At 36.3% G+C, this 14,075-nt stretch overlaps 1 protein-coding gene across 3 annotated transcripts in view; it reads left to right on the top strand.

Moving 5' to 3' along the window:
* The first annotated feature begins 3,515 nt into the window (after positions 1–3,515).
* LOC137635736 (ketosamine-3-kinase-like) overlaps positions 3,516–14,075 on the top strand; it is a 30,827-nt gene continuing 20,267 nt past the window's right edge. For all 3 annotated transcript variants that reach the window (XM_068368190.1, XM_068368188.1, XM_068368189.1), the window contains exons 1-3: positions 3,516–3,578; positions 6,058–6,198; positions 11,455–11,672. In XM_068368190.1, coding sequence (XP_068224291.1) covers positions 6,069–6,198; positions 11,455–11,672 — 348 coding nt within the window. In that variant the 5' untranslated portion in view covers positions 3,516–3,578; positions 6,058–6,068. The remainder of the gene's footprint in view (positions 3,579–6,057; positions 6,199–11,454; positions 11,673–14,075) is intronic.

Below are 14,075 nucleotides of genomic sequence, written 5' to 3'. Positions count from 1 at the left end.
ATCTCAAAGTAGAAGCTAGTGATGTGGCTGTAGGAGCAGCTTTGATGCAGACTGGTGACTGATTTGCTACCCCAGTTTTCTTATTAAAGTAAACTGTAACCTCAGTTCCTAGATCACAGTGGAAGAGGTGGCTTGGGCTCTCCTTCATGCTCTTGAAAAAAAAAATCATTCGTATGTCATGTTTCTCTTTTACCTTTGGTATCAACAAAATATAGTTCTTAGGGCTCTGCATCTATCCTGAATGTGTCCACTCACTCCATTAGAAGGTGCCATCAAAGCACAGAAAGAATTCTTGAGCATGATAAACTATTATCACTAGTTCATGTTAGACATCATTGCCACTGCTCATAGGTAAGCAAAAATATCACCAGTTCATGTTAGCTATCATTGCCACTGCTCATAGGTAAGCCAAAATATCACCAGTTCATGTTAGCTATCATTGCCACAGCTCATAGGTAAGTCAAGATACCTGAAATTGTTTATTTTTTTTCTGACCGTAATCCATTCTTTTGTTAATAGAATTAAAAAACTTACGGGCCTTGGGCCTGCATCAGTATAACTTTGGGATATTTTGTATTAAAGTTAAGATTAGACCTCATTGCTGATATGCTTTCCAGATGTTTAGACTTTTGCTTCTGTATACAAAAATTCTTATCTATCAGTTTGTTACTTGGATCTACAATGTTCTGTCTCCTCTTGGAGGGATGTTATATAAAGTTTTCTCTTTAACCCTTTTACCCCCAAAGGACGTACTGGTACGTTTCACAAAAGCCATCCCTTTACCCCCATGGACGTACCGGTACGTCCTTGCAAAAAAATGCTATAAAAATTCTTTTTTCATATTTTTTGATAATTTTTTGAGAAAATTCAGGCATTTTCCAAGAGAATGAGACCAACCTGACCTCTCTATGACAAAAATTAAGGCTGTTAGAGCTATTTAAAAAATATATACTGAAAAATGTGCTGGGAAAAAAATAACCCCTTGGGGGTTAAGGGTTGGAAATTTCCAAAAACCCCGGGAGTTTTATTTGTCCCTTTTGTGTTCCCTAGTATGTATTTTCATGAAATAGCAATGTAATTTTATTCAACTCTTTATATTTGGTTTTTCTTTAAGTTTAATCTTTGAAAGTTGGAATTTGTTCAAGTAGATTCACTGAGTCTGTAAGTGTTTAATTTAATATTCTATTTTCGTAATTTGCTCCCCCAGAAATTGCTTTGTACTTACTTTATTCTATTAGAATTATGCTCTTCATTTTATGATGATTTGGGATACTTTTTAAAAAGATTTATATAATGCATTTATACATGTAAATAGTCTTCAAATATAAATCGAAGTTGGTTTTTCTTTAGTTTTTGTCGCCTTTATTATATATTAAATCATATCGCACAGTCTCTTATATTCAGCATTGTTACCAGTAGCGTAACAACATATATAACTATATATTATGTGCATGTATATTATACAAACTCTAAAGTTCTTTACTCGTAAAAGCATTAAACTGAGGCCCTCGGCAAGGGAGAGGTAGAGTTAGGAGAAAAATCTGTGGCTTTTAGTGAACTCTTGAGAGGGTAGAAATGTCCATTCGTCCCGTGCAGCCTTTTCAAGTGGGGGAAGGGTGCAAAGTATCTCAAGATGATTAAGATAGTTTAAAAATAGAGTAAAGCTTGATATCATTATAACTGTCCAAAATTTAACTAGGATGGCAAATATTAGATTTTGTCGGTTCTTTTAAAATATGGCCTGGATAAGTGTATTCCCTAAAACCAGATTGACTAGATTCGGAAAAAAAAGGCTTGGATGGACGAAAGTGGTTTCTACATTCTGGGAGAGAGCATAGCACTCTGTTATCAGGAAATAGTTTTTTTTATTGAGCTGATAGTAGGGAACAAACTGCTTGAACAGATATACAAAAGCATACTTTGATACCTTTCTGTGGAAAATATCACAACAAATTTGACCATTTTAGCAATGAATAGATAATGTGAAAAGTCACTACTGGATAGCAGATGGAGACAGAGACCTGATATAGGAAGAAACGACAAACTTCAGTCTCTACAATTGAGACACGAGTTGAAGATCATGTAAAGTAATGCAACCCTATTTCATAATTCCCAGATATGACATTGAAATACTAAGATAACACAAGTAGTGAAAATGATTGCTATAGCGTGCTGAAACAGAATTGCAGTCTTTGAAATATTACCTGATGATGAGATAGAAATAGATTAGAATATCCATTGTAAAATAAGTAGAAATCAGACAGTAAATTGGAGTAAAACGAAAGAAATGATTGATTTGCGAAACATGGAAACTGATGAAGAAGAGAATAGCAAAACTTGACTTTGAATCATTAAAGGAAAACAGCTGATTTTTTACCTAATTAAGAACCGAATATATGAGCCTTGATAGTAAAGTAAATGAGATGATCTAGAAGAGAGAAAAGAAGGTTCACAATTCGTTTTGTTTTTGGGCAAGAATGAAAATAGCAATATGATGAGTTATGGAACCTGTTTTAAATATTTTAGACATATGATAATGTATGAAGGACAGCACATATTTTAATGTATACTCTGCTAATATGTGTTTTTATATGATTATATATAGGCCTATACGTATCAACATAAATGTTTCCTATTGTGCTGAAATAACTAAATCTTTATATATGGATTGAACATTGCATTTCAATGTAATATTGGTCATTTGTGCATGATATATAATGCACATTTAATCAAAATAATGATGATTTGGTTGATTTTCTATTTTACCATATGTATGGAGATTTAACTAAGTAAAGCAATGAAATTATGCCTGCCAAAAATGAAAAATTGTAATGTTCCATATATATGAATAATATTATGTAGCATATATTAAATAAAATATTATAATAAAGTAATTATTGTAATAAAGTAAATATTTTTAGCATATAATGATGAATAAAGTTATGATAATATTCTGGAAACTGCATTACAATACACAAAATGGCCTTTGTTCGGTTGGCCCAAATAATGCCAACATATGTATTAATATTTCATATTTTGTATTGTATTTTCACATAGAGAGACGTAAAATAAATAAAAATAGAATTAGAATTTATATATAATCCTTTTGAAAAGTGCAAAAACTCTCAAAAACTATAAATAAGTGTTTAAAAATATAAAGTAAATTTAAAAATTGGAACCATTTTACTTATCTTCCCGATATTGGATCCCAGAATGAATGTAAACAAACGTTTGGTCCAAACGTTTGTTTACATTCATTCAGGGTTGCCAGTCGTACGATAATTATAGTACGTGTACGATTATTTTAGATCCGGTATGATGTACGATACATACCTTAGGTATATACATGTGTGTGTATATGTTTAATTAAACATTTATAATAAAATATTATGAAATAAGTTAATTATTTAACTCCTCAATAATTATGTGTATGATAATTTTGTTTTGAAAAACGAGAATTTTAAGGCTCATGTACGATAATCCAGTGGCTTTACTCAGTCAGTCATCAGTGGCTGCAGTGTCAACATGTCTTCCCGTCAAGGAATTCTATCATATATATCTTCATTTAACTTCGTTCTGTAAGTATGACAAGGTAAAATACATGAAGCTAAAGCTTTATTTAATACTATAGGTGCCATTATATACATTAAAAGCTTGAAAGCTTAATTATATATTGAGATATTAACCGATATTGAAACACGATTTCTCGCGTCGTTAAATACGTGTTTTTAAATGTAACTGAGACTTTTTTTTTTTTCTAATTAAATATAGGTATTTATAAGTAATGAATATATATTATACATGTTTTATGAACAATTACTTGTAGATATACAGTATAATTCGATTTAATAGCTTTAATTAGATGAAGGCCAAGACTAGCCTAGGCTACCCTAAGCTAGTTCGGTGTTAAGATATTTGCTATTGAAAATTAATATTAACTAGGACCTAGGAATTAAGCTGTACCTTAGTATTTATAACTAGCTTTTATTGGAAGTAACATGAAATTTTGGTCCTGTAAGTTTTTCATTTGTGATAACAATGCTTTTTACGTGTTGCAGAGATTCCGTGAATCACTTAGAAATACGTATGTCCTAGATTAGGTTAGGTAAGTGGGATACAGAAGTGCGATACCTAAACAAGCAAAGATATTGTGGATTAGACCGTGTTAGAAAGCGAGATTGCAATATACAGAAGGTACGAAACTTGAACTTGGTGCCTTTGTACATCAGCGGCCAGTTCCTCACGCGTTCATTAAAAAGGGACCTCAACTTACCTAAGCTTTCCCCCCCTAACCTAACCTACAAACCGTGTCCTTACCTACTTGCCTAACGGGGTGGGGGGGGGTTATAACGCCCCATGCCACCCCCATTACACTGCCGTATTCTAAGTTAGGCATAATAATACAGGTGTTTGCTATCGTACATACACCCCATGAGCTTAATTGGTACCAAGTAGCGTTTTTTAAGTATTTTCGTTACATTTTGGCCTAGGGGTGTATGTACGATAGCGGCCACCCGTATGTATCATTATGTCTAACTTAGAATACGGCAGTGTAAGTAGGTTTCATATGAAATAGATATGAGGTTATTATAAATGTTTTTTCTTTTTTATCCTATTATAGGATATAATATTTTTTTATTACGGTATTTCTCTATTTTATCTTTGTTAATTTCAGTTAGATTTTTGTTTGTTTCACCAAATATTTGTAAGTTTGGAACTTCTGTATACGTGTGCCTCTGCGTCGAAGACAATTTATAGTAAAATTATACAATAATACAATGACTTATGGAGAAAACAAGACTATTAAATGATGTATTTTAAGGTGATTTGAATGATTTTGATAAAGAGGACTGGTGGAAACCCATAGTTTTTCCAACGCAATCACCAACCTTTGTTCTTTAATAATGAACTTGGCAGTTATTATTATTATTACTATCCAAGCTACAACCCTAGTTGGAAAAGCAAGATACTATAAGCCCAGGGGCTCCAACAGGGAAAAATAGCCCAGTGAGGAAAGGAAATAAGGAAATAAATAAATGAAGAGAACAATTTAACAATAAATCATTCTAAAAAAAGAAACAATGTCAAAACAGACATGTCATATATAAACTATTAACAACATCAAAGACAAATATGTCATAAATAAACTATAAAAAGACTCATATTAAAAACGTTCAAGTAGATGTTAACATAGCAGTAGGCGGTAGATACTAGGTAGTGGTGGGAAAGCCCCCGCCTCTTCTGCCAGCTGCAATCTAATTGAGGTTACAGTTTGCTAAAGGGGAAACAACCTTTCAGGGAAACTACCTGCCTGGTGTTTATACCTCGTTAACCCTTAACCCCCAGGGGTTATTTTTTTTTTCCCAGCACATTTTGCAGTATATTTTTTTTAGATTGCTCTAACAGCCTTAATTTTCATCATAGAGAGGTCAGGTTGGTCTCATCCTCTTGGAAAATGCCTGAAGTTTCTCAAAACATTATCAAAAATATGCAAAAAAAAATAACAGTTTTTTGCAAGAACGTACCGGTACGTCCATGGGGGTAAAGGGATGAGTTTTGTGAAACGTACCAGTACATCCTTTGGGGGTAAAAGGGTTAAAAGTTTTAACTGCTGTATCCCAGCTTCGATGTTATCCTTCTCCTCTGAGTAAAGAACTCAGGTTTGTATAATTAGGAAAATATAAATACTTTTTAAATTTGTAATTTTTAATCTTGGGTTAGACAAATTAATTTAAAACCTTGTAGAAATACTATCGAGTTGTAGCCACTCAATGTGAGGATCTGTAGAAAATGCCTTTTGCAGTACTGCTACTGGAGGCATCGATGTTGTGCAGATACCGAGGAGAATGCGTCTGAAATTGAATTGTACATAAAAATAAGCTAAAGTAATTGTAAAATGAAAATGTCCTAAAAAATATGTTACTCTGAGGATGTTGATATTCATTATGCTTTTACATTGTTATAGTACATGTTTAGATATATTACTGTATTTAATACATTGGATTTTATTGATTACTGTACTGTAGTATGTGCTGATATTCTCCATGACAATTTCAGGAACTTTTGCCATGACGTCGAAAATGTACGACGCCATACTCGAGGCTCTGGGGACGTCGCGCTTCGTCGCCACGGATCAGATGGAAGGCGGGTGCATCAACGAAGGGGAAGGTCTATTTGAAGAGAAGCTCCAAGGAAAAGGTACAGCATTTGAAAAACATTAACTCCTTCACATAAAATCTTCTAGTACATAGAAAAGGTATTTCAGCCTTATCATGTCTTTTCAAACGGTATTTTGATAAATTATATGTGATTAAAATGAACGAGTTATCGCGCAGTTCTCTTCAATAACATGTCCCTTTTTCTACCTTGCTTTCTGAGCCATTATATGAGTTATTCACCGCTTAATTACATTTGAACCACTTCATTGACTTATCCAATTTCCTAATCATCTCAATTTTTGAAATATTTATGACGTCCATATTATTTTCAATTGTGCTTCACCACACTTCCCCTTGTCTCTATTTTCCCCGCCACACACATGACCATTATCTTTTGATTTGTTGTAAGTCAAGAGTTTGAATCAGACATATGACAAAAGAAGGAAAGAAGAATTAGACTGGAAAGAGTTTGGTGGGGGGGACAACAAATGGAAAGACTCATTAGATGTGAAACATGTTGAAATGAAGATCTAGGCTTAAATTGCCTAGAATTCAAGGGAGCTGTGAACAAAATCTGTATGTCTGACTCCACGTAGAGGTTACTGCTCAATGGTTTAGTACAGAAACGTACACTATAGTTATAGGTCAAATTGTGTTTGCTGTATATTTGCAGTTTTCGTACCATCAGGGTCTTCCTATACAAATATTTATTTTTCTTTCTTTTTAACAGTGTGATGAAGAAATATCTCCTTTTTAAGTCTTCCTGGACTTTAATCTATTTGTCAGTACGAAGGTTATATAGTTCAGTTTCCCCATTTTCAAGTGAAACTTTTGATGGGCAGCAGATAAGGTCAGCAGGGCCCTGAAGTCAGTCAGCATGGGTTGATGGAAAAGCAGCAGTTACGAAACTTATGAACAGTTCATTTAAGATCAGGTTAGTGATGACAGTAGGGCTATTATTGAGGCAGTTCTCATCATGCTGTAAACATGTTCCTTGGTAGTGCTATTTTTATAGCTTAGAAAGGACTAAAGAGGCTTGTTTTATATATAATTTCTCCCTCATCTGTAATTCCTCTGGTCTTTAATGTTCAAGAATATTGGGCAAAGGAGGAAGACTAGTTTATCTGAATAGCCGTAGTATTATCACCAGCTAAGTTACAACCCTAGTTGGAAAAGCAGGATGCTCTAAGCCCAAGGACTCCATTAGGGAAGAATGGCTCAGTCAGGAAACAGATAGAATAGTGTGCCTGAGTGTACCCTCAAGCAAGAGAACTCTACCCCAGGACAGTGGAAGACCATGGCACAGAGGCTATGGCACTATCCAAGACTGGAGAACAATGGTTTGATTTTGGAGTGTCCTTCTCCTAGAAGAGCTGCTTACCATAGTTAGAGAGTCCTTCTACCATTACCAATAGGAAAGTAGCCACTGAACGATTGCAGTGCAGTAGTTGACCCCTTGAGAGAATAGCTGGAAAGAGACATCTATAGAAAGGTGGAAAAATCTCATTGAAAAAGAAACGGGTTACTTGAAATGCATAGGATTTATGGTTTTGATCGATGCGATAAGAAATTTATTGTTAGATAATAAATGAATAGTAGAATACAGTACAGAAAAGGAATGATAATAATAAATGTTTTTCTGGGTTCGACCTGTGTTGCTCCTTTCTGGGCTCCGAGCTGTGCCGCCCAGTGAAATGCTCCTTTAGCACCATTTCTAAGGTATATAACTGCTATATATTACCAGAGAAAAAATTGCATAGGAATGCCAGGTTGAACCCAGCTCGCTCACCTATATAAGTTGTCGATATGATACTGGGGCGTGATAATTCACAACCAGAGGTCTCGCACCATTTAGATATCTCCTCTTCAAAATCCCCGCCACAGCGAGGTGCCAATCAACACTCGACCTGTGTTGCTCCGTGAAACGCTCCTTATAGCACCATTTCTAAGGTATAAATACTGCTAAATATACCAGAGAAAAAGTTGCATGAAATGCCAGGAATATACCCAGCTCGCTCACTCTAAAAGAGTGTCGGTATAGTAACTGGGGCGTGTTAGAACCACGACCAGAGGTCCCTTACCAATTAGTCCTCTCATTCCTCAAAATCCCCCGATACTACGAGGTGCCGTTCTACATCCGACCACTGCCTTCTACTACGACTACCGTCCCCGCCCACCCCTACTACTACCCACGTTTCTTCCCTCATTCCTTTTCTAGCGCCAGTGAGATTCGGACGTGTTGCTTTCATAGACTTTGTGTTTCGGTGTTTTTGAAGATGTCAGTCGTTTTGGAGATCCCTGCTCCTAAGTTGAGTATTATAATTGTCTGTTTCGATAATTCTAGGTAGCGACACACGTTAACTTTATAGTTTTGTTTGTTTTTAGTCTCAGCTGCTCTGCATGATGCTTTCCCTTACGGGTATATTGGCGGCCATTGAATGATAATACTGTATGCCATATTAACATTTTCTGTGAATTAGTAAATCTCGGATGACAAAAAGAAATTATCATCATCGTCGCAACTCCTAACTTGACTTACTGTAATTTTCGAGTATCATTTGTTACTGCAATAATTACTCCAAACTTAACCTGTTGTTTATTCTACCTGATGAACTTCGCCCACTTACTAGCTATATGTAGCAACCCTGACAAACAAATAGTCCGAAGAATAGAAAAATTGGACCTAAAATTAAATTCTGCCGAAGCTGCCATTATTTTCAATTCCACCTGCCTGAAGGAGGGTCTCCTACCAAGATATCATTATTATTATTATTATTACTACTTACGGAGCTACAACCCTAGTTGGAAAAGCAAGATGCTCCAAGCCCAAGGGCTCCAACAGGGGAAATACCCAGTGAGGAAAGGAAAATGAAATATTTGAAGAAGAGTAACAGCATTAAAATAAATATTTCCTTTTAAAAACTTTTAACAAAACAAGAGGAAGAGAAATAAGATAGAATAGTGAGCTTGAGTGTACCCCCAAGCAAGAGAACTCTAACCCAAGACGATTTTTATACATGTATATAATTTCTTTTAATTGAACCAGTACAGTACTGCTTTATCGATGCTTATGGTTGAATGATGTAACTCAGATGTTGGTAAACAGAATTTCTTGCAGGTGAATGGCCTTCAAAATTTTGCGAAGGTTATGCAGTCACTCCTCTCTGTTGTTTGTATGTAAGCAACTTTTACAGAAAAACTGTCATACTGATTTTGGCCAAACTTGGTGGTCAAGTTTGGTTTGACCCAAGGATGAATCTGTAACATTTGGAGCCTTTGTAGGGTGACGGCCAGATCCCGTAGAAAACGGGAATATTCTGAACTGTGGCCGTCGTTCTAAAAGCGATTTTGGCGGGAGAAACTAACTTAAAAAACCCACCTAACCTATGCTAAAAGCCGTGTCCTTACCCAGGGGGGCTTCCCCCCCCCCCCCCCGGACCCCCCCCCTTACACAACAGTTTCCTTACCTACGAGTACGATGGGAGAAGCTAACTTAAAAAACCCACCTAACCTATGCTAAAAGCCGTGTCCTTACCCAGGGGGGCTGCGCCCCCTGGACCCCCCCTTACACAACATATTCAAGATCCATAGACCATTTCCAAATGTTTTTATTCTATACAAGATAACAGTCGGAGCGATAATAAGCAAATTAGGGCACTTGGCCGTAGCGCTACAAACTACCCTAACATTTTAGATAAAGTACATCTAAGTACAAGTATGCAGCCGTACTTTAAAAATAATTGCAATGCTAAGTAGATCGCAAATGTTGTGTTAGTTTTATTTGTGAACAACATTATGGAAAAACTACTGAACAATTTCAACGAAACATGGTGGACATAGTCTGGCCTATTCTTTACAGATTCTCCTCTGTCCTCATACACCTGACAACACTGAGATTACCAAACAATTCTTCTCCACTCAAGGGGTTAACAACTGCACTGTAATTGTTCAGTGGCTACTTTCCTCTTGGTAAGGGTAGAAGATACTCTTTAGCTATGGTAAGCAGCTCTTCTAGGAGAAGGACACTCCAAAATCAAACCATTGATCTCTAGTTTTGGTTAGTGCCATAGCCTCTGTACCAGGGTCTTCCACTGTCTTGGGTTAGAGTTCCCTTGCTTGAGGGTACACTCGGGCTAACTATTCTGTCTAACTTCTCTTCCTCTTGTTTTGTTAAAGTTTTTATAGTTTTTGTGGGAAATATTTATTTCAATGTTGTTCCTGTTCTTAAGATATTTTATTTTTCCTTGTTTCCTTTCCTCACTGGGCTATTTTCCCTGTTGGGGCCCCTGGGCTTATAGCATCCTGCTTTTCCAACTAGGGTTGTAGCTTAGTATTTGATAATAATAATAATGTGGGGTGTGACCCAAGGACAAAGCCATTAGATTTTGAAGAAAATACGTTGAAGTATAAGTAAGCATCGGAGTTATGAATGAAGTATGAATGCTTTGTGTGGCAAAGCCATGCTCTCGATTGAGTGCCATTCTAGTTATTTATGTTGATAGAGATATGTCGTCAGTAATTGCCTCCTACGACAGGCAAATGTTCAATTATGTATCATTACATAAACAGTGACATATCACCGTGGATATGATGCACAAGTAAATCCGTCCCTTATGGTGCTTTGTGCAAGGCATACTTTGAGCCGTTGTGCAAAACATACGAAATGGTTAATGAGCAAGAAAGGTTTTGCATTGGGAGCTGTCAGTCCATTGCTATTTTAACCCTTTTACCCCCCAGGCTATTTGGAACTTTCCAACCCTTAACCCCCTGCCGTTATTTTTTGTTCAAGCACATTTTGCAGTATATTTTTTTTTAAATTGCTCTAACAGCCTTAATTTTCATCATAGAGAAGTCAGGTTGGTCTCATTCCCTTGGAAAATGCCTGAAGTTTCTCAAAAAATTATCAAAAGTATGCAAAAAGAAATGTAAATAGCAGTTTTTTGCAAGGACGTACCGGTATGTCCATGGGGGTAAAGGAATGAGTTTTGTGAAACGTACCAGTACGTCCTTTGGTGGTTAAAGGGTTAACATTTATCATCTATTGAATATGTATGTACTGTATAGCTTTTCTTATAGATACCAGTCATTAGATATTATCCTAGGGATAATTTGAATGCTGGATTTTGGATACTAACACCTTCAATTTATATTTATGATTAGAAAAATTATGGTTTTTATTACCAGCAGTCATTTTATTTATCATTTGTAGATGTCACAGGAAGTTAGATTTCAATTTATATGATTAAATAAATGATGGTTTTATTACCAGCAGTTTGTAATTTTATCTTGTTTTTAGATATCACAGTTAAAACATCAAATTCTCCTCAGGCGAGGGCGATGTTCGACGGAGAGTTCAAAAGTCCGAAGGCCACGAAAGCAACGGGGACAGTGAGGGTCCCCACTCCGCACATAGTCGTAGACGACCCCACGGGCGGAGCCGTGCCGTGCTTGGAATACCGGGACATGGCGCAGTTTGAATCGGCACACGGGAATGCTCGGGAAGCAGCTGGCAGAGTGAGTGCTTCTTGCGTTTGAAACTTAAAGATGTAATGTTCTAATCCTTGATTGAAAGTATAAATAATGTAGATGTTTCTAAACTTAATGCTATTTAACTTTTATATATTTACTTCTCTGGTTTTAATTGAATATTCTTTTAATCTTTATAGTAAACGATATCGGCGTCAATGACCTTCAATGTCAAGATGCCAGAGAACTTCAAATCAATCAATCAATCTCAGCTTTTAAAACATTTGGAGATACAAACACAAATCCAACTGAAATTATAATTGTTCCAACACGGAGTACTTACCTCGAACTACTTTCTTAGGAGTATCTGGGATTCTCCTCCCAACCAACCAGAATTTTGTGTAGTTTCCCTTATCTCCGTTTTTTATAGTGGGTCCCTCTGTAGCGGATGAATACGCGCCCTGAGGCGACCCGGGTCAGTGAGCGCGTGTGGCCAGGTCTCGGTCACCAGTAAGTTTATGATAGATATGGTATCAAAGTCCCGTAAGACACTCGGGGAAGGATGGGCGGGCCATAACCCGAAAGTAGTTTGAGGTAAGTACTGTTAGGAAAAATACAAATTACTTAAAATTTGTGATTTGTTCCAACACGGAGTACTTACCTCGAACTACTTTCTTGGGAGACTTATACTTTAGGAGGCGGGGGTGGTCTTATGGGCCGAGAGACCGGCTGGATAATAAGATCGAACCTAGATAGGAGATTAGGTTCTCCTGACCCAAAACGGAATATGAGACTTGGAGAAAACTACGCAAAAAAATCTTTAGTGCCTAAGTAACTCCCCTCTATAAGGATCTCCGGACATGGGTACTTCCATCTGAAAGTTTCCCTCATGGCAGGGGTAAGGACAAAATTTAACAAAAGTCGACTTGTTAACATCTTCTTTGAACATATTAAGTTTGTTAGTTGAGGACTTCTGTATGCAATATCAGTTACAATTTGCTACTTTTAAGTTTGTTAGAACTTTTTTATCGCTTTTTTAAGATATATTAAATATGTTGGTGTGATTGACCTCGATGTATTTAACGGACTTTTGAATTATTATTATTATTATTACTAGCCAAGCTACAACCCTAGTTGGAAAAGCAAGATGCTATAAGCCCAAGGGCTCCAATAGGGAAAAATAGCCCAGTGAGGAAAGGAAATAAGGAAATAAATAAATGATGAGAATAAATTAACAATAAATCATTCTAAAAACAGTAACAACGTCAAAACAGATATGTCCTATATAAACTATTAATAACGTCAAAAACAGATATGTCCTATATAAACTATTAATAACGTCAAAAACAGATATGTTTTATATAAACTATAAAAAGACTCATGTCAGCCTGGTCAACATTAAAAACATTTGCTGGAACTTTGAACTTTTGAAGTTCCACTGCGGTTTGAAATGCTTTCGGATTTTTTCTTGATGTTGGTATCCACAAAAACATGTCAATTATCTGTCGCTTGAATGTTTTAGTTATTTTTCAGTTTTAAATACAGTGATGCCTCAGGATACGAAAGTAATCCATTCAGGATTCGGTTTCGTATCCTGATTTTTTCGTATCCTGAGTCGCGTTTTACATGTAAATAGCCTAATCCATTCCAAGCCTTACGAAAAGACACCTTTTCTTTCATAAACACGCTAAACTGTAGTAATAAACATGCAATGCAGCCATTTCTATCATTCAATAATTAACCCAACCGTTAAAAACAGCCTAATCCATTCCAGAAACCACCATGAGATTATTCAATAATGTAGTTATAGCCTAGTTATCCCCTCCAAGCCCTAAGAAAACGGTCCGTTTTCTTTACTACTGTATAAAAGTTACGGTACTGTATGTAAAGCATTTGGATCAGTGAAGGTGTATTGTTACCTGTACACCTAAATTAAGGGTTGATACCCTGAAAAAAAAGGTACTGTACTCTCGGCGACGAGTTGGGATCTCGTAAGCTTTTCGTATCCTGAAAATTTTTTTGTATACTGGGGCATAAAAATCTTTGTATCGCTTTTCGTATCCTGAATTTTTCGCTAGCAGAAACTTTCGTATACAGAGGTATCACTGTACCTGCATTGACTAATGTATTTACGAGCGGGCCTTCAGGTTGAAATCTAATGATAGTAGAACTATTTTGAATTTAGAGTTGCATCAACAGAGCATTCTACAAGCAATGCCTTATCTGTGTGGTGGCAATCATGAGCAGACATCAGCCAGGAAGGTAGAACATCGTAGAGCAAAGTGACCAGGTGGTGTTGGATGCTAAACAGTCAAGAACTTATTCTTTGTTTATCTAAGGACATTGAAAGGACATTTGAAAGGTTTAAAAGTCGTTCATGAATGGCAGGGGCAAGGGACGTCACTATGTCCTAGAGCCTGACCATATACTGTACACACATGATCAGCACTT

The sequence above is a fragment of the Palaemon carinicauda genome, unplaced genomic scaffold (genome assembly GCF_036898095.1).
Source record: "Palaemon carinicauda isolate YSFRI2023 unplaced genomic scaffold, ASM3689809v2 scaffold165, whole genome shotgun sequence".
NCBI classification, from domain to species: Eukaryota; Metazoa; Arthropoda; class Malacostraca; order Decapoda; family Palaemonidae; genus Palaemon; species Palaemon carinicauda.
The sequence above is the reverse complement of the archived record's forward strand: the minus strand, read 5'-3'. Positions and strand labels throughout refer to the sequence as shown.